The sequence below is a fragment of the Peromyscus californicus genome, unplaced genomic scaffold (assembly GCF_007827085.1).
Source record: "Peromyscus californicus insignis strain IS unplaced genomic scaffold, ASM782708v3 Scaffold_11__1_contigs__length_118956290, whole genome shotgun sequence".
Classification (NCBI taxonomy): domain Eukaryota; kingdom Metazoa; phylum Chordata; class Mammalia; order Rodentia; family Cricetidae; genus Peromyscus; species Peromyscus californicus.
Window position 1 is genome coordinate 95415742 of NW_026294402.1, and position 21732 is coordinate 95437473.

The window sequence follows — 21732 nt, forward strand, 5'->3', positions numbered from 1 at the left end:
AAACAACAAAAAGAATTCTGCCATTTGGTTCATATTTTTCTCTTTTATCCAGGAACTGTTTAACAGATTTCTCTCCAGGTATTGGGGTACTTTTATTTTAGTAGTTAAGCGTCTATAGTCTAGAGAAGTATTGCTTATAATTTTAAAATATTTTCTATTTATTTTTATGTGTATGAGTGTTTGGTGTGCATCTGTATATATACTATGTGTGTGCAGTGCCTGCAGAGGCCAGAAGAGGGCATCATCGGATCCCTTGGAGTTGGAGTTACAGATGGTTGTGAGCTGTCATGTGGATGCTGTGACCAAAACCTGGGTCTTCTGTAAGAGCAGTGAGTATCTTAACCACTGAGCCAACAGTATTCATCTAAGTTCTGTAAAGGAACAGAATTGACAGCGCACATAAATAGGCAGAGAGTAAAAGGGAAGGTATTCGGTTGGCTCACAGGATGTGGTCTGGGTATTCCAACAATGGCTGTCGCATGACAGAAAGGCTAATAATCTGGTAGCTGTTCAGTTCACAGGTCTAGATGTCTCAGCTGTCCCAACTGAATTCCTGGAGAGCTGCTGGTCTTCAGCCTGTGTTGAGATCCTGAAGAAGTTGGATTTAATACTGTCCCCAGAAACAGGACAGAAGAACTTGCCAGTAAGAGTGAGGGCGGCAGGCAAAGGTAAATCCCCTTCTTCCATGTCCTTCATCTGGGCTGCACCAGAGGTGTGGGCAAGATTTAGGATGAGTCTTTCTGCTTCAACAATATGATTAAGAAAATCGCTCACAGGAGTTCCCAGCAGCTTGAGTTTCAATTGATCCAGATGCAGTCCAGCTGACAACCAAGATCAGCTATCGCCAAACTATTTTATAAAATGTGTGTGTGTGCACACGCACACGTATGTGCCACATCATGCATATGAAGATCAGATAACAACTTGTGGAAGTTAGCTCTCTTTTTACCAGGAGGTCCCGGGGATCATCCTCAACTCAGCTTGATGGCAGGCACTTTTACACCTGCGGTGCCAGCCAATTATTTGTAATTTTTCTTTTATCAAACTTAATGTTTTCTTTCTGCCCTCATTCAAAATCTGTTGTGAATGCTCCCCTGTAGTTTATAGTAAGATTTATTGCCCAACAATACAGAACACAGTCATGAGAAGGGGCAGCCTGGCCATGCCTACTGATTCCTGCAGGCTCCCAGAATAAGGGAAAAGAAACAGGTCACAGGCTCCAGGACAGGCTGAGCCCACAGAACCATCAATATCCCACCAAGCAAGAGTTGTTGGGAACTGGGCCCAGAAATCTGCAACCTGCAAATGCACCAGAAATCTGCAACCTGCAAATGCACCAGAAATCCGCAACCTGCACATGCACCAGAAATCTGCAACCTGCACATGCACCCAGAGCCCAACAGCTGCCTTCGCTGATCAAACCAGGACATGGTTGCACAAAGGAAGAGGTACCATGCATCCTGAGCCTCACACTTACTCCCTGCTCTCTAGGAAGACAAGGTATCCTGACCAGAAGCACCTGACAGTAATACCCAACAAGGATCAACCCTGCCTCGCTCCAAGCCAGGATAAGGCATGAATTCTGTGTACCTCAGTGCCTTCTAAATCCCCTGAGCTCTGCTGGCCCAACCCTCAAATCTACCTGAGCCTTCAAGATGTTACAGCCACTAGCTCATACCAGAACATCCTGCCTGGTGGTCCCTAGCCACTGGCCACTGCATTCTCCACCTGTGCGGACATTAAGACCAAGTCAGAAACACCCTGCTAAGCCAAAGCACAGTGAGCACGGCTCAGGCTGAGCGAGGACAGACAAGACAGGGCAGGGCACTTACTGAGTGTATGATGTTCAGCATGTCGTAGGCTTTGCTTGACTCCAAAGGGACAACTGTGTCCAGTTCAGGAACCGGACGGTCACTAGGAGAGAGGAGGAAATGAAGCAAACACAACACATGGACAACACATGGACTGGGTGACGTGTCCTCACTGGACCTTCACAGAAGTCACCTTTGTCATCATCACGGAACAGAACCTGAGTGCAATACCAACTCATGTGACTAAAAAAAGAAAAGAAAGATTACTCCTACAGATTGGAGTTCTTTCATTTGCCCTTCCGGAATGTTTCCTACGCTGGAGACACAGCACGGACTTGAAAGGGCACTGTAGGTCACAGGACAAAGGCCAGGAACCCCACTCTACCTTCCTGCAGCCTCTAAGACAGAAGAGCAAGGAGTCACAGTGGGTTCTCTCTCTCTCTCTCTCTCTCTCTCTCTCTCTCTCTCTCTCTCTCTCACACACACACACACACACACACACACACACACACACACACAGGTTAACCAGCTACAGCCCCTTTAAGCAGCAAAGCTGCGGGCCCATGGGACACAAACAGTCACACCCTGGCCTGTGGTTCTTTCTCTGGCAGGTCAAGGAGATCTGGGGTCTTTTTATTTCCCGAGAAAGGGTTTCTCTGGTAGTCCTGGCTGTCCTGAAACTCTCTGTCCACCAGGCTGGCCTCGAACTCAGATCTGCCTGCCTCTGCCTCCTGAGTGCTGGGACTAAAGGCATATGCAAGGACAACCTGGCTTGGATCTTGGATCTGAGGTCTTTACTAGTGCTCAGCAAAGCTCCACCCTAGGGCCAGAAGCAGTTCACACAAGCACATCCCCTAAGGCCATGCTGCTGACATCACTTGGGTTGTTCCTTATCAAGACCTAAACAAAATCTTCCATCTCCATTTTTGGACAACTCAAAAGGCTTAACAAACTTCTGTAGTCTCTTCCACCCCCAAAGCCAAAACCAGAGAAGTGAGGAAATCACCAACGATTGTTCCTCTCCCCCAGATGTCCCCAACATCACCACAGCTGGGACCTTGTTGGCATATTCCCCAACCTGCTCCAAGCTGACCTGAGGTCCCATCAGGATAGAGGCCAGAAGGCCAGAGAAGGACAAGCCCACTGCCACCCACCTGGGGTCATGGCACTCGCGGACTGGAGCTTGGTCCTGACTGCTGAGAGGTAGGTAGTTGAAGAACTCACGCAGGTTACACAGGGCATCCACATCATTGTCGAAAGCTCTATGGGCCACACCTGAGAACACAGAGGGGATGGGAGGCCCAGGGGTCGATGGTCACCTACAGATGACATAGGAAGTACTTGCAGGCTTCTCCAGCTTGGCAGATGCCAACCCAGTTGGCAGCTCCGTCCTTGGTTTTGTCCAGGGTGGACATGCCATGTGCTGCTCCTCTGCTGGCCTACGCCCCCACGTTCCCTGCACTGTGGGTCCTCTACACTTCCCTGCTTTGTAAGCAGGGGGACACTACACCAGCTCCCCCACAGCTGTTCACTGCCTCCTAGCAAGCACACAATGGGCTTGGAAACAGTAGAAGGAAAGGTGGAACACCTTGGCTCTGGTGAGCGGTCAAGTCATCATTCTAGAAGTGTTTGGAAATAAAAACTAGCCAAACAAGGCCCTGGCAGAGCCAAGCACCCTCCAGGCCCACCTCACCCGATCATCTGCGTCTACCACTGCTCCATAATATCTATGACTCAAAGAAGCCAGAGGGGGGCTTTCATGTCAAATCAGGATATCAAGTCATGCTCCTGGCTGCTCATCATGCAGTCCATCACTCCTCTACCCCTTAGCCTTTGTTTAAGCCATTGCCCATGCCTGGGGTGCTTCCTCAACACCCATGGGGAATCTGTTCAAGTATATTCATCTAGCACCATCACTGTGAGGCCTACCCTTGCCCATGAGTGGAACCTCAACAATCCAGTGTCTGGTGGCCTGTTCTTTATCCACAGAACTTAGCACCTTGAATGCACTCCATGATGTTCTTTTTTTGGTTTTTCGAAACAAGGTTTCTCTGTGTAGTTTTGGTGCCTGTCCTGGATCTCGCTCTGTAGCCCAGGCTGGCCTCGAACTCACAGAGATCCACCTGGCTCTGCCTCCTGAGTGCTGGGATTAAAGACGCGCGCCACCACCGCCCGGCTTCCATGATGTTCTTATTTGTGTTTTGTATTGCTCATCTGCCTTTCTAGTAACTGCCACGTGGACAGGGGTTGTGTCGTCCCCACAGACATGTTCCTAGCACTGAGCACAACGCTTCACGCACAGGCACTTGATGAATATCTGCTCAATGAGAAAGTCTTCTCAACAAGACTGAATTCTATTAGTCAAAAAGTATTTATAAACTGGCACAACATTCTGGAAGGCAGTCTGTAGACCCTCAGAAAGATCAACAGCTATTCCACCCATACGTGGGCATGTGCCAGCAAGAAATAAAAATGTCATACAAATGTTAATAACAGGACATTATGTTATAAACACATATATGTCAGAAAACCCAAATGTCCATCAGTAGATAAACAAGACATGGTAGGGCTGGACCTGTGGCTCAGTGGTACAGCAGCAGTCCAGCACGCTGGATGTCCTGGGTGTAATCTCCATCCTGGGGGTGGAGGGGTGGGGGTAAATGGTAGCCCACACCTGTAATCCCAGCTCTCAAGAGGCTGAGGAAGGAGGATTAAAAACTCAAGGCCAGCCTGGGCAACTTAGTGAGATCCTAATTAGTAGTTATACATTTATACATTGGACAATTACTCCATTAAAAGGAATGAAGTACTGAGATGGGATACCACACAGACAAGCCTTTAAAACTACATGGGAGCCGGGCGGTGGTGGCGCACGCCTTTAATCCCAGCACTCGGGAGGCAGAGCCAGGCGGATCTCTGTGAGTTCGAGGCCAGCCTGGACTACCAAGTGAGTTCCAGGAAAGGCGCAAAGCTACACAGAGAAACCCTGTCTCGAAAAACCAAAAAAAAAAAAAAACTACATGGGAAACTGGGTGCAATGGCACAAGACTATAACCCCAGCCTGGCACGTGTGTGCAGCACAGGGGTATGGGTGGGGGTGTTAGTAATAAGCTACTGCCTGAGTCGAGACTCCGGTCTGCCTGTCACTTCGGTGGTAAGTGCTGTTGATGAAGTGACATCAAACAATTTTTCACCACCCTGCATGGCAGCAAGGTCACGTCACACCCCTCACCTGACACAGTGGTGTGGGTCTTGGCACCACCCAGCTGCTCCTGAGTGACGTCTTCATTGGTAACAGACTTCACAACATCAGGGCCAGTGATAAACAGGTAGGATGTGTCCTGAAATCAGATTTCCACAGCGTCAGACTCAAGTCACCAGGGCTACTGAGGAGTTCACTCAACTGAGACCACAGACACGGGAAGGTGACCGAGGCCTGGTGGCAGGAGGAGGCTGGGATTCAAGATGTCCACAGGCTGAAGACTTGCCGTCCGAGCCACACTGCAGTGGTTTAAATGAGAATGGCCCCCAGAGGCTGACAGATTTGAAAAGCAGGGAGAGGCACCATTTGAAAGGATTAGGAGGCATGGCCTTGGTGGAGGAAGTGTGTCACCAAGAGTGGGCTTTGAGGTCTTAAAAAGCTCTTGCCAAGCCCAGAGTTTTTCTCTTCCTGCTGCCTACAGATCCAGATGTAGAACTCTCAGCTGCTTCTCCAGCACCATGTCCGCCTGTGTGCCACCATGCTTCCCGCCATGATGACAATGGACTAACCTCTGAAACTGTGAGCCAGCCCTAATTAATGCTTTCCTTTATAAGAGCTGCGGTGATCATGGTGTCTCTGCACTGCAATAGGACACTGTCCTCAGAAGAACTCACTGCTGTCTGCTTCAGTCTCAGTAAGTTAACCCGCAGTGCGGCCAACCCGCAGTGTGGTTAACTTAAACCTAGGGTCACAGATGGCCCTGACTCAGAGCTCATGTATCATGTGCTCAACGTAGCCCTTCCCAGGATTCTGTCTTTAAAACTTTAAAAATCTGTCACCTCCCACTTCCATGGAGAAACTGAGGCACCAAGTTGGTAAACAGTGACTACTTTAAGTAAGGCTGTTTTTTAGGAACCCATTAGTCAGTACTTGGTGTTAATGAGAAGGCAAGGAAAGGGAGGGGTGGGGGAGACAGACAGACAGACAACTAACTGAGCCTGAGATGCTGACCTGGGGTTACAGGTGTCCGCCACACCTGGCTTTAATTTGCAGCTTCTACTTTATGTAAAACATTAGGCAGAAGGTGGGGGAGGTATAATGGAAAATAGATCTATGTCCAGCCCTGATTTCCAAATCTCCAATCTCCCTCCAGTCTCTCATCTGTCTTTCCAGAGATGGTCAACATGTGCAGACATATATTTTCTCTTATTTCCTAATAAAAACATTTCTCTTTTGACACAATTCTTTGTAACAGTGCCCTGTGCATATTATTTCCAAATTTGCTTTTTTTTTTTTTTTTTTTTTTTTTTTTTCGGTTTTTTGAGACAGGGTTTCTCTGTGTAGCTTTGTGCCTTTCCTGGAACTCACTTGGTAGTCCAGGCTGGCCTTGAACTCACAGAGATCCACCTGGCTCTGCCTCCCGAGTGCTGGGATTAAAGGCGTGCGCCACCACCGCCCGGCCAAATTTGCTTTAAAAAAAAAAAAACCAAAATATTATTGCTTGGAAAGCATTCTGTGAGAACTGTAGATTTTTTCCATAATTAATTGCCATAGTTTAGTATAATTTAAGTGACTACTCAAATTTTCTAGTCTCCTACTAAATAACTGTGTAATAAATGTCCTATTGAAATCTTCTGTCAGTATTCTTTCATCTATTTTTCTAATGCAAATTTTCTAATTTCTAGTGTGTGTGTGCCTGTGTGTATGTATCTGTGAGAGAGAGAGAGAGCATGTTTGTGCAGTGTATGTGTGTCCCTGTGTGTATCTGTATCTGTATGTGTGTATCTGTGAGTGTGTGTGTCTATATATCTGCGCCTGTGTGTGTGTATGCCTGTGTGTATCTGTGCCTGTGAATGTGTATCTGTGAGTCTGTGTGTGTGTCTGTGTGCCTGTATCTGCATGTGTGACTTTTATTTTGTGCCCTTGTTTAGAATAACACCAGTAATATCTTTCCCATTGCACACACATAGAGATTTTTAAGTAAATATTCATAGAATATTATTGATAAAATTTTTAAAAAGAACTGAAACAACCATCCCAAAACGTAAATAAATTCATGATTATGAATATGCAAGGCACCTGGGAGATGAGTGCGTGTGAGGAGTGTCCAGACAGGAGAGAAGAACTTCCTTGAACATGACACCACCACCCAGGAGGATGGAGAGCTGGCTCTGTGGTTAAGAGTGGGCACCGCTCTTATAAGGACTCAAGCTCAGCTCCCAGCACCTAGGTCGAGCAGTTCGGAACTTCCTGAAACTCCAGCTCCAGGGGATCAGATGCCTTCTTCTGGCCTCTGCAGACATCAACACTCATGTGTTCCTGCCCCCCAGACACACATACACTGATGATTTAAAAAATAAATCTTTCAAATAAATAAAACTTTTCCCCAGGAAATCAATGACTTTTAGAGAAAAATATCCTTTTGCTTCAGGCATGGGGAGGGAGAGAGAGACCAGGGCATGTCTTCTTTTTTTTTTGGTTTTTCAAGACAGGGTTTCTCTGTGTAGCTTTGTGCCTTTCCTGGAACTCGCTATGGAGACCAGGCTGGCCTTGAACTCACAGAGATCCGCCTGCCTCTGCCTCCCAAGTGCTGGGATTAAAGGCGTGTGCCACCACCGCCCAGCCATTTCTTCTTTTAAAAGGCAGAAGGGAAACACCAAACTCCAGCCAGTCCGATCCTTCCAAGTGGGATGAGGGACACCCCAATTCTAGCATTCTAGACATCTAGATGAGAGGGGAGGAAACCAAGACATAAGACATATGTCACAGTCCAGAGCCACAGAGTCACTAAGAGACCAAGACCTTCAACACTTGAGCAGAAGCAAGCAGATGCCTATGGGTTCAAGATCAGCCTGGACTACATAGAGAGACCTTGTCTAAAAAAATTGAAATTTGCAGGTAAACAGATGAAAACAGAAAAAATTCTATTAAGTGAGGTAATCCAGACCCAGAAACACAAATGCTGTATATTCTCTCTAATCTTTGGTTCCCAGTTCCAAATCTTCATATGTGAGTCTATAACCTGGAGAAATTACGGAAACCAGGAAAGTAAAAAGGGACCATGGGGAATGGGTAAACAGGGGACAAGAGGGCACAGGGGACACACAGGGAAAATGGGGAAATAGGGAGGGGGCTCTTTCTACGGAGGAGAGACAAATAACACGGAGGATGTTTGACAAAGCATCGAAGAATCACTGACGTATGCATACCTAATTGTGGCTGCATTCCTGCTGAGCTCCTGGCTGGCTCCAGAGAGCAGCACCTAGACCTAATCCTTCCTTTGTTTGACCACACCTTTTGTTTCTCTTACCTTTTATTTCTCTTATCGCTCTATGTGAATCTTGATTGAGAGTCAAGGATCAGAGAGTACCCCAAGGATCAAAGGCCTATGCAAAACTTGGTCCAGGAAACCCGGAAAACCGTGGTACCTGATAATTCAAGTAATTTGCACCTGGCATTTGGTCTCTGGGAGTTCCTTTTGGGTTGCTCTGAAGGTATGGAAATTAACTATCTAAACTGTAAAAAAGAGTAAATAAATATGCCCTGGTGAAGGGAAAAGGGGCTTCAGTCCTTCGAGGCTGAACCCCCCTGCAGCCATGAAAGGCTAGATTCATTCTTAAGATGCCTCTGTGTCTTCATTCCACGGACCCGCGTGAACCCACACACCCATTTTGCGACTTATACAGCAACACCTAATGTTATATACACCACATGTACGGTGGGTGTGAATGAGAGTGGCCCCAGAGGCCTATAGGTTTGAATACTTGGTCCCCAGTTTGTGGAAATGTTTGGGAAGGATTAGGAGGGGTGGACTTGTTGGACCAAATCTTTCTCTGTCCCACCAGTCAGCTCCCACATAATGACACAGAGACTTATTATTAATTATGAAAGCTCAGCGTTAGCTTAGGCTTGTTTTTACTAGCTCTTATAATTTAAATTAACCCATTTCTATTAATCTACATTCTGTCACGTATTGACCATCCTGCTTCCTCTGTCTCCTCGTGCTGCTTTCACGTGCCTAGATTCCTCCTCCTATGTTTCCTCTCTGCCCAGAAGTCCCGCCTATACCTCCTGCCTAGCTATTGGCTGTACAGCTTCTCATTACACCAATCACAGCAAAACACCTTCACACAGGGTACAAATATCCCCCAACAGAGATGTGCCACTGGGGGGGCAGGGCTTTGAAGTTTCAAGACAAATACCGTTCCCAGTGTCTCTCATCTGCCTCCTACTTGCAGATAAAATGTAAATTCTCAGCTGTTCCTGCTGCCATGCCTGTGCTCTGCCAGCATGGACTCTAATCCTCTCAAACTGGAAGCCCCAAATTAGATGTTTCCTTTTATATTTTCTTTGGCCATGGTGTTTTATGACAGCAATTGAAAACTAACTAAAACAGAAGCTGCTACCAGGAGTCGGGGATTGCTGTGACAGACCTGACCATTCTTTTTGGGGGGAGAATGTGGAAGACTTTGGGGCTTTGGACAAGGAAAGTGGTTGAATTCTATAGGCTGTGTAGCAGGAACTTGAAAGACGGTGGTTTTGAGAGCAATGTGTACTATGGAAGCCTTGATCAAAAGGTTTCAACACTAGCAACTGGGCTAAAAGACAAGTCTTGTGCTATTTTGGCAAAAAATATGACTACTTTCTGCCTGTCATAAGAATCTGCTTGAGGCTAAACTTAAAAGTACTGGACTAGTCCTTGCAGAGGACATTTCTGGCAGCCTAATTCTGACTCTGCCCCATGGTTATTAGTAATCACTCTTATACAGGTCTATAATAAAAAGAAATCCAAAATGTATACTTTGAAGTTAAAAAGAACACTAGGAAATTTAGGGAGGGGTGCTCTCAAGGAAAGACCCTACCCAGCTAAGCTTCCAACTTGCTAAGTGTCCAGAACCCAGGAACAAACCAAACAAGCAGAGGAATGGAAATTCCACAAACCCCTAAACACCAAAAACCAAAAAGACAATTCAAACAAATACTTTTGGTGCACTTACTGGCAGACTGGCCCTTCAATAAAAACCACCCACACCAAAAAGCTACAAGACAGTAATGAGGAAGAGGGTCCAGAAGAAAATCAGGGAACCCAGGAAGAGCCACAGAGCAGCAAGCGCGTCTGTGAATTCCAGAAGAAGGCAGAAACAAGAATTCAGAATCTGCCTGAGGCCGGGCGGGGGTGGCACAGGCTCCAAAGCTACACAGAGAAAGAAACCCTGCCACAAAAAACCAAAAAACAAAAAAAAACCAAGAATCTTCCCGAGCCACAGATACTACAGCTCAGAGAGCTGAGCCATCCACAATACGAGCACACAGCACATGGTTCCCCAGCTACAGAGAGGAATGAGAAGCCCCAGAAGAAGCCGAGGGAGAAATCATTCCACTAGAGAAGACTAATGTAAGAACCCTGAGCACTTTCTCCTCAGAAACCAAACACACAAGAGACAAAGTAAAATACCTGAAGTGGTGACAAGATTTTAAAAAAAAAAAAAAGTGAGAATTTCATACCCTACAGTCATCTTTTTTCCTATTTCCTTTTTTATTAGTTCTTTGAGAATTTCATACATTGTATTTTGATTACATTCACTACCTTTCCCAACTATTCCCAGATCCACACCCCCTTCCCTATCATCCACCCAACTTTGTCTCTCTCTCTCTTTTTTTTTTTTTTGGTTTTTTTGAGACAGGGTTTCTCTGTGTAGCTTTGCACATTTCCTGGAACTCACAGAGATCCACCTGCCTCTGCCTCCCGAGTGCTGAGATTAAAGGCGTGCGCCACCACCGCCTGGCCAACTTTGTCTGTTTTATAAGGGGGTTGGGGGAGCACAGTTTGTGCTGTTCATATACTCTTGGATGTGTGCCCATCCACTAGAGCACGGGTTCCCAACCTGGGGGTCTTGACCATTTGTGGGTCAAATGACCCTTTCACAGGAGTTACCTAAGACCATCTGCAGATCAGATATTTACATTATAACTCATAGAGTAGCAAAATTACAGTTACATGTAGCAATGAAAATAATTTTGTGGTCAGGGGTCAGCACAACATGAGGAGCTGTATTAAAGGGTCCCAGGATTAGGAAGGTTGAGAACCAGTGCTCTAGAGCATGGTCAATCTACCAGAAGCTACACCCTTAAAGAGAACTAACTCTCCCTCTCCCAGCAGCCGTCAATTGCCAACAGTTTCTCCGCTAAGGGTAGGACTTCATGACCACCTTCTCTTGCTCTGTAAAATGGAACTCATACCTGGCACCATTATCAAGGCCAAGAACCAAAGACCAGACAGGACATGGGCACTAAGGGAAAACCTACCACTATTATTCTGCTGATGGACACACTACGAAACCAATTCCTAATGACTTATCATTATTCCCGTGTAGCTCAGTGCATCTCAACCCTTCTTTTGCAGTAGATGGTGACTAACCCTGCAGTCGTGTTTCATGGCTGGAGGTGGAGAACGGTGGATACATGCACAATAAGGCAAATGTGTCTGCAAAGCAAACTTTGGGGGAGAATCTCCCATTTACCATCTTATGCCTATGCATAATTGGGCATGCATATGATTAAAATCAAATGCATTATGGGAATATACATGCCCAGGAGAAAATGTAACTTTATCTGTTAATTAAAACAGAAAACCAGTGGATGGAGATATGGCTGAGTGGTTAAGAGCACAGTTCTAGGGTATCTGATGCCCTCTTCTGGCCTCCCCAAGTACTACATGCATGTGGTGCACAGATATACATACATGAAAGCAATATATCCACACAAATAAAAATAAATAAATCGTTTTAAAAGTTTTTTTTGTTTTTTTGTTTTTTGTTTTTTCGAGACAGGGTTTCTCTGTGCGCCTTTCCTGGAACTCACTCTGTAGCCCAGGCTGGCCTCGAACTCACAGAGATCCGCCTGGCTCTGCCTCCCTGAGTGCTGGGATTAAAGGCGTGTGCCACCACCGCCCGGCTTAAAAGTTTTTAATATAAAGAACCACCCAAACTACACCCCTTAGCAAACAAATTACTCCTTCTCTTGAACCCCATAAAAGCCCAAATAATTATTGGGGCCTCCAGTACCTTCACTCACACAATCCAATATCAATCTTTTTTTTTTCTTTTGGTTTTTTGAGACAGGGTTTCTCTGTGTAGTTTTGGTGCCTGTCCTGGATCTCACCCTGTAGACCAGGCTGTCCTCAAACTCACAGAGATCTGCCTGGCTCTGCCTCCCGAGTACTGGGATCAAGGGTGTGCGCCCGGCTCCACTATCAATCTTAACAGTATATTTCTGACCTGTAGCATCGCTTTACTTTGAATAATGGTACTTTACTACTTTTGCTAATCTGTGTGAGCCCTAAAAGACAAAAACAAGATTCAACTACATATGTATGTTGTTTGCAAAATTCCCACTTTGAAGGTATGAAGAAAGATTTATCTTGCTAACAATTACCAAGAGAATTAAAGAATGTATATGCTGATTTTAGTCAAAATATACTTCAAATTACAGGAAACCGTCAGGATCAGGAAGAAACTGCAGTGGTGAAGGGTGGCTCCCCGGGAGGACAGAACAGACCTTGTGTACCCAACATCAAGGCAAAGCATGATGGGAGGTGAACACAGAACCTCACCACAGAGGCCAGCTCCAGCTGCAGAGAACCAGCAAAGAGCATCCCAGGCACTCCTTCACACTCTCCTTCCTCCACCTACTGCCTCCTTCCCTGCCTTCTCTCTGCTCTGGTCCTATCCTCTCTCACCACGATTCACAGGAGCCCTGAGCCAAAACAAATCCTTCCTCCCCGGGACTGCTCCTGTTAGCTATTCTGTCGGGGGAACTTGCTTCTTTAACTCACTTTGTATTCCCATGGATGAGTTTTCCTTTGTCTCTTTCACTTAAATATTAACTCCATGTAAGTGGGAACTCTGACAGCTTCGTTTTTCACTGTATCACAGTGCCGGAACATTCAAAAAAAAAAAAAAAAAAAAAAAAGAATACTTTGGCAACCCCTCAGCAAAGCCCAGTGCACCTGTCCTGGCTTTCAGGGTTACCCTTAAGCAGCAGGACAAGTTCAGAACAGGTTGTCAGTTGTACCAAGCACACACTGAGACTGTCTTAAGTGACCTAAGCATGTGTCCCAGACTTCCTGGGGGAAGGAAGGAGACTTGATAGCAAGACCCCTGAAAGTCATGCTCTGGGACCCTCCACAAGTCCCCAGAGACCTCCCTCTTTCTCACTGACCTGATGCACACCAGCAAGCAACCAAGGAATCAAAAATGGCTCGAGCTTGCAGCTCAGGAAAGTAGAATGGCCAGTGTAGCCCAGTGTCACCCACTGACACAGAATTTGGGGGTTACAAACTGGGAACAGAGATCAAGGTCTCCCCAAACACCATGTTCCAATGAGGTAGTAATTTCATGAAACTTTTATCGTAACAAAATTTAAAAAGTCGTAAATCAAGACAGTTTCAAATCCATTGGTGGTGCATTAGGTAGGAGGGTCAAAGTGAGACAGAAGAACTCTGCCGCAGGCCCTGGATGCTGGCTGACAGCACTGGACACATCCCAAAGGGTTTATGTCTGTCTGTCAGGATGTTAGCTCGGTCCTCCAGACAGGGGGCAAGGAGTGGCTATTTAATAAGTTACACATCACCCAAGACCAAGTGCAATCAGTCTCTCAACCTCTCCACATGGCTGAAGTTTCAGGAGGGCAGGGTCTAGTCTGGCTGGAGCCTTTTCCTTCTCCCAGCATGGAACTCCTGAGAAGATTCCCATTTCTTTGGGGTCCACTGTTTCAACAGTCTGATAGACTGGGAGACACAAGGGTCTCTTTAGACCATCGTCGTTTCTGCCAAGCGAGTTACACCACCACACCATAGGGCCATCCTGAGGCTGGAGAGCTTTCCCTGGTGTGAGGCTCCACTGTGCAGATTCCTTCAGCCTTAAACCAAGCCAGGTCACAGAGTCCAGCCAGAGCTGCTGCAGCCAGGGATGGTGGCTGAGAAATGCAGGTGACGGGTGCCTGAGAGGGTTCGGTGTCAGATACATGCAAGAGATGAGTGAAGAAACTGTCGATATTTAGACTTGGTTTTCAGCATTCAATCGGGCTGAGCTGAAGGCAATGATGTTTACATTGTCTGCATTCTTTGTACTGTCTTCCTGCTCAGACTTTACTGTTTTTAACAAAAATATATTTTTGTAAAAAAAAAAAGAAAAGAAAAGAAAAAAAAGAAACTGCTGACATGACAGCTCCATGGTACAGGTATGGTGAAGGGTATTTTAGGTAAAAGAGAAACTATCCAGTGGCATCTACAAGAGTCCAGAGCAGAGAGGAAAGAGAGCAGACTGGACATGGCCAAGGCTGTCGGCAAGAGAAAGCAGAATAGTGCACACTGAGATTCAGAGAGACAGAGACAGAGAGAGAATAGTAAGAACAGCAGGAGGGGGGCATAAAGAGAATAGAGATCTGAGGTTGAAGGGCCAGGGTAGGGCCTTGAAATGTGTAACGAGTACTTGTGAGTAGGGACTGCAGGAGGCGGGAAGGCAGCATGGGCGTTGACATGCACCCACTGGTATATGTCAATGGAGCCCTGGGTCCCTTCTGTCAGAGGTAAGGGAAATGACTCCCCCGCTAACCACCGGAAATCCTCCTATAGGCCAGGCTGGGATCCTTTCTAGATGTATGGGCAGCCTGAGACCTTGAGACCTAACAACGGGCCAGGAGGAAACTAGTCATCCAGGACGAGGGTGCTAACTGTTGCTAGGGTAAGTACCTGGAGTCAACAAACCCTGATTCCCAGGAGGGCTCCCCCCGCACCCCAAAGGTCAGGGACAAGCTACTGGGCAGCTAGTTGCTAAGTCTTAAACTGGGCTGCCGCGGTGGTGACTAACGCAATGTGGAACCTCCATGATAGCTGCACAGGGTGGGGAGCCCTTAACCACCCAATGCAGAAGCTGTGAAAACTTCCCCAATTTGGATGCCACATGTACACGTGGTGGGGCTCCCACACTAGCACTGCCTCCTCAGCAGTCACTCATGATCCCCAAGTTGCCCTAGTGAATGCTTGGACTCAGGGCACACATTTGCTGACGGGTCCCAAAGTGTTCCCCACCCCACCTCCGCCATGGTAGCTATACAGCAGTGTTCTAAGATAAGTGTTTGGAGCTACATGGGCTAAGAAAGTGGCAGAATGCAGTAACAGGAAGACATCGCTCTAAGAAAGCATGGAGAAGCCAGCATCCATCGGGAAAGACAACAGAAGGCAGTTATAGGAGGGAGAGTTACTATACAGGCTGCAAACAAAGATCTGAGGGGAAGAAGGCAGCCGAGAAAGACACCTGAGGAGCTGCATGAATACTTCCAGGAATGTGGGGTGAGAAAAGGGATGAGACTTTGCTTCCAGGTACGGCAAGAACAGCAGCCCTTCCAGCATGCCTTGCAGTCCGGTTAGAAGCAGCAGCAGGCCAGGAGGCCCACTTCGTCTTAAAGAAGAGAGAAGGGGAAGGAAAATCCAAGCTGAGACAGCTGCCAAGCTCCTGGAGCACACTTTAGTTCCTGCAGCTTTGCGGTCCAGCCAAACCACCAAATGACCAGACAGAACTGGCTGGGAGAGCAGAGCAAACAGGGGCCCAGTATCACTACTGCCCAAGAGGACCAGCTGCTTCAAAGACCACACTGCATTGGTCCTTAGGCACCAAATCAAGACTAGATCTGAAGTCATCCCTACAATACATGATGTAATAAAAACAGAGGCCTGGCAGCTACGTCTGCCTGTGGGGAAGGCTGTTAGACCGCAAGTTCCTGTCGGAAACCAACCATCGTGGACAATTCTTCTCAAGTTTTAAACCACCACTACTCCTAAAATAATTCCCACAGAGGAACATCTGGGCCACAGGACCTCCTTCTGGGCTGAAATTTACACTTCAATGGCTGGTCAGCCTGGCCTCTATGGCAAAAGCCAAAAGCACACGTGCCCTAAGAAGTTTATTTTATAAATTTCAAAACATTTGGAAAACCCTGTCAAAAGCCTTGTGCCGTCCATTTCTCTGGCTGCAACTGAAATTCTAAGATAACAAAACCACCTACAGGTCTGGCAGAAAGGAAGATAATCTAAGTAGGTACTTGAGTTCTCAATCATCAGTCTATAGACATGGACCCCAAAGAAATGGGAATCTCCCCAGGAATCGCACCTGCAGAAAGGAGGGCACCAGCGGGGGCTGGGAGGGGTGGCTAGAGGGGGGTGTCTCTCTGAAACAGACTTCACAGAGCTCTAGCAAGCTGCCAGGCCACCCAAGGACCTGTCTGTGGTGGGCAGGACCACACAGTGACCAGGACTGCTTAGACGGCACATCCCCTTGCGCTCTGGATAATCTCACTTCAGGACCTTGAAGACTGACTTGGGAGTTTCCTCACTCTCTCTGTCCTTCGCCCCAATGTGGCCACAGTGAAGCAATCTTTTTCTGCTTTCCACTAATTTGGCTCTTTTAATTAGCTTACTGAGGGTGGATGGCAGGACCTGGCTTGGGTAACCGGTTGTGACCCTGACTTTGATAACAATCAGATCAAGCAGTTATGTATTACAGTTATATATTCTTCCTTAACACGCAAATTTTACAAACGTGCCTTCCATGGTTAATGTGCTCCATGTCTTTTATGTTCATTTATCAGACTTAAGACCCGTGTTTTAAGTTACTGGAGACTTTTATTTCAGGAAGTTGTGCATTTGCATCGTAGCAGCCTGAGGCTGGACCACCATCCGGAGACTATGACCCCTGCTCAGGGAGTAGATCCCCATCTATGTGCTCCCATACAGGAATCCACATTAAGCTTTGTTCCCCAGATCTGTTAGCAATGAAATAAACTTCAGAATAATTTTCTAAAATGTTTAGATTCATATGTAACTATCTTGTGAAATATGTGTTTTCTTTTAATAATATTTTTTAAAATTAGATGTATGTATTTTATGTCCAGTACCAGAGGGTATGACACCTTCTTTCAGCATCAAGGGGTACTGCACTCATGTGGAATACATACTCTTACACTATGTAAGAGGCAAAACACTCTTACATAATAAAATAAAAATAAATCTTCAAAAATCTAAATATATAGTAATCAAGACAGTGATGCATTTGCCCAAAAGATAAGCACCGATGGCACAGAGCACCGTGTCCAGAAACAAGCTCACGAAGGGAACAAAGGCTGAGTGGGAGTGTTTGTCCAGCCTAAGGCTAGGGACTGTGTGAGTATTTGCCTGGACTAGACCCTCAGGTCAATCCCAAACATGACCAACCAACCAACAAACAAAAAATCAAGTATAAGCCTGGAAGTGATGGCACATCCCAGCACTTGGGAGGCAGAGGACAGTAGGATCTCTGAGTTCAAGGCCAGCCTGGTCTATAGAGCAAGTTCCAGGACAGCCAGGGCTGTTACACAGTCTCAAAAAACAAAACAAAACAAACAAACAAAAACCAAAACCAAAACAAACAAAAAACCCACAAATATATATATATTAGCTACCTATACCTGTAATCCCAGCACTTAGCAGCTGAGGCAGGAGAAGACCCATGCTAGAGACCACCCTGGGCTACATGGTAAGTTCCAGACCAGTCTGGGCTACAAAATGATACCTTATCTCAACACATACACCAAAACCCAAACTATACCAAGTACTTTGAAAATTCAAAAATAGGAACAAAATTCATGGAAAGAAAAAAAAGAAAACAAAAACCAAAGACCTGAACAGATAACTCACCAAAGAAAATATACAAATAGGAAATAAACATATGGCCGTGTGGTGGTGGCACACATCTTTAATCCCAGCACTTGGGAGGCAGAGCCAGGCGGATCTCTGTGAGTTCGAGGCCAGCCTGGTCTACAGAGTGAGATCCAGGACAGGCACCAAAACTACACAGAGAAATCCTGTCTTGAAAAAGAAAGAAAGAAAGAAAGAAAGAAAGAAAGGAAGGAAGGAAGGAAGGAAGGAAGGAAGGAAGGAAGGAAGGAAGGGAGAGAAAAAGAGAGAGAAAGAGAGAGAGAGAGAGAGAAAGAGAGAGAAAGAGAGAGAGAGAGAGAAAGAGAGAGAAAGAAAGAAAGAGAAAGAAAGAAAGAGAAAGAAAAAAAGAAAGAAAGAAAGAAAGAAAAAGAAAGAAAGAAAGAAAGAAAGAAAAAGAAAGAAAAAGGAAAATAACATATGAAAAGATGCTACACATGCCATCAGGGAATTGTACACACTCATTAGAACAGCCGTGGTGGTTAGAGTGAGAATGGCCCCCACAGGCTCATATATCTGCATTTAGTCTCCAGTTGGTGAACTGTTTGAGAAGGATTAGAAGGTGTGGCCTTGTTGAAGGGTGTGGGCTTTGAGGTTTCAGAAACCAATGCCAGGCCTAGGAGTTTTCTGCCTGTTGCCTATTGATCAGAATGTAGCTCTCAACTATTTCTCCAGTAGTACTCTGCCTGTCTGCCTGCATGCCACCATGTCCATCCTGCCATGATGATAATGGACTAAACCTCTGAAACTGTAAGCAAGCCCCTGATTAAATGTTTTCCTTTTTAAGATTTGTCGTGGCCATGGCACCTCTTCACAGCAATAGAATACTAAAACAGTGGCCAAATTAAAGGACACTGACAGCATCAAATCCTGGCAATAATGTGGGACAACTGGATTCTTTCACTGGTGGTAGGTGGGAATGACGGTGCTGTGACCACTCGGAAAAACAAGCTGGCAGCTTCTTATAAAACTAAATCCACATTTAACACCTGGTTCTACGATGCAATCTTTGGCATTTACCCAAGCTATCTGATGACTTCTATCCACACAAAAACCAGATGTTGGAAATAGTGATGCTGAAACTTGAAGAAACCAGAATGCTCTTCAGCAGGTGAATAGATAAAATAATCCCTGAAATACATAGATGATGAAATAGTATTTGGTGCTAAGACACAACTACCAGACCAGGAAAGTAAGAAACCTTAAGTGTGTAAGAAGAAGTTAAGGAAGCCAGTCTGAAAAAACTTCATACAGACTAGCGATGAGATGATCCCAACTACATCATATTCCAGAAAAGGAAAAAAACATATGGGTAGGGGATGGAGATGGCTCAGTGGTTATAAACACTGGCTGCTCTTCCAGAGGACCTAGATTAGATTCCCAGTATCCACATGGCAGCCCACAACCATCTATAATTCCAGTCCCAGGGATCTGACTCCTTCTTCTGGCTTCCATGGGCACCAGGCACAAAGGTGGTACATACACATACATGCAGGCAAAACACCCATACACATAAAATAATTCTAATGAAAAAATATAGGCAGTGAAGAGACCAGTGGTTTCCAGAGGCCAGGGAAGGGGCTGGGGGTTATTATTTACTATTTGAGTGAGAGAAAAGGAGAGAGAGAGAGGGAGCAGGCACAAGGTGCCATGACACTTGTGTATGGGGCTCAGAGGACAACTATGAGGAGTTGGTTCTCTCCTTCCACCAGGGGTTCCAAGGATCGAACTCAGGCTTGCAAGTGCTTTTACCATCTTGCCTTGCAGTCCAATATTGAACTTCTGGTCCTACTGCCTCCACCTCCCAAGTAATGGATTACAGACATGCACAGCAAGCCCAGTTTATACAGAGATGGGGGTGGAACCCAGGCCTTCATATCCAGCCACAGGGGATAAATTGGTTTCCATAAGAAACATGAGTGGGTGCTAAATCAAGGAGAAAATGTGTCATGCAGAGTAGATCTGCACAGTCCCCAAGCATCTCTCTAAAGGGTGTAAATAAGTGACACAATGAAGTACCAGACAAACTGCTTTGGGATAATGCCCTGTACACTGTTTTAATAAAACACTGATTGGCCAGTAGCCAGGCAGGAAGTATAGGTGGGGCAAGCAGACGAGGAGAATTCTGGGAAGAGGAAGGCTGAGTCAGGAGTCAGCAGCCAAACACAGAGGAAGCAAGATGTCAAGGCAGAACTGAGAAAAGGCACCAAGCCACATGGCTAAACATAAATAAGAATTATGGGTTAAATTAAGTGTAAGAGCTAGTCAGTAATAAGCCTGAGCTAATGGCCAAGCAGTTATAAATAATATTAAGGCTCTGAATGATTATTTTATAAGCAGTTGCAGGACCTCAGGTGAGAGAGATTTGTCCTGACCACAGGCCAGGCGGGACACAGAAAACTTCCAACTACAACAAACCTCAATCAGTTATCAAGCTAGTGTCCCAATGGGCAAATAAGCAGTCACTGTGGAACACACCAGGAGCCAAATTCCTAAAGAGGATACAGAACAATGGGCATGTCTGTGGTGATATTTTGTTTGTGCTCTAACAAATAAAACTTACCTGAAGATCAGAGGGCAGAGCTAGCCACTAGTTAACCATAGAGGCCAGGTAGTGGTGGCATACATCTTTAATCCCAGCACTTGGGAGGAGGAAGCAGGAAGATCAGGAGTTCAAGGCCACCTTGGGTTACACGAGATTGATCCAGTCTAAAAGAGAAACAGAGCCAGGCAGTGGAGGCTCATGCCTTTGATCCCAGTACTTGGGTGCTTTGGACATCATTCTGTATAAATAAAACACTGATTGACCAGTGGCCAGGCAGGAAGTATAGGCGGGACAAGGAGAGAGGAGAATTCTGGGAAGTGGAAGGCTGAGTGAGGGAGACATTGCCAGCCGCCACCATGACAAGCAGCATGTGAAGATGCCAGTAAGCCACGAGCCATGTGGCATGGTATAGATTTATAGAAATGGGTTAATTTAAGATATAACAGCCGGGCGGTGGTGGCGCACGCCTTTAATCCCAGCACTCGGGAGGCAGAGCCAGGCGGATCTCTGTGAGTTCGAGGTCAGCCTGGGCTACCAAGTCAGTTCCAGGAAAGGCGCAAAGCTACACAGAGAAACCCTGTCTCGAAAAACCAAAAAAAAAAAAAGATATAACAACAGTTAGCAAGAAGCCTGCCATGACCATACAGTTTGTAAATAATATAAGTGTCTGCGTGTTTATTTTATAAGTGAGCTGTTGGACTGCCGGGGCTTGGTGGGACCCAGAGAGAAAATTCTCAAGCTACACTTGGGAGGCACACACCTTTAATCCCAGCACTAGGGAGGTGGAGACAGGAAGTGATATAGCTGGGAGGAGAGAGGATTATGAGGCAGGAGGAGACAGGAGCTCAACCCCTTCGGCCTGAGGATTTGGTAGAAGTAAGAAATCTCTCTAGTGGCTAGCTCCTTTGTCTCTCCGATATTTCAGCATTTACCCCGATATCTGGTTCCAGGTTTATATTTGTAAGACCAATTAGAATTCAAGCTACACATGACCAGTGTCCAGATGGAGGACCCATCACCATGTAGGCCTCAGACAGACTAGGACTCCAGACCATGAATCTAATCCAAGGAAACATTAGATAAATTCACACTGGAAAACAAAGTAACTTAGAACCTTCAAAAATGCCAGTACTCAGGATTTGGGCTATACCTCAGAGGCACTGCCTCCCTCTGCCTAGTGTGTTCAAGGCCCTGAGTTCAATCCCCAGCACATAAGAAAAAATAACAATGATCAACATCATGACCAATAAAGTCTAACTGTTGGCCAAGGGAGATCAAGGGGATGTGTCATCCAAAGACAGTTTGTGACCCCAAAAATGGTTCCTGTACTAAAGAAAAAACTACATGGGACATTATTGGGCTAAGAGCCTGAGATACTGTTAAATAGACCAACATTGTACTAAGTAAACTGTTTGCCACAATATAT

The 21732-nt window shown here is 46.0% G+C and overlaps 1 protein-coding gene across 5 annotated transcripts in view; it reads right to left on the reverse strand.

Moving 5' to 3' along the window:
• Pccb (propionyl-CoA carboxylase subunit beta) overlaps positions 1-21732 on the reverse strand; it is a 65854-nt gene that overhangs the window by 18207 nt on the left and 25915 nt on the right. For 4 of the 5 annotated variants that reach the window (XM_052718258.1, XM_052718251.1, XM_052718239.1 and 1 more), the window contains 3 exons: positions 5044-5152; positions 2966-3086; positions 1833-1914 (listed from right to left, as the gene is read on the reverse strand). The exons of the other annotated variant lie outside the window; for it this stretch is intronic. In XM_052718258.1, the coding sequence (XP_052574218.1) occupies positions 1833-1914; positions 2966-3086; positions 5044-5152 (312 nt within the window). The remainder of the gene's footprint in view (positions 1-1832; positions 1915-2965; positions 3087-5043; positions 5153-21732) is intronic. 5 annotated transcript variants of the gene reach the window in all.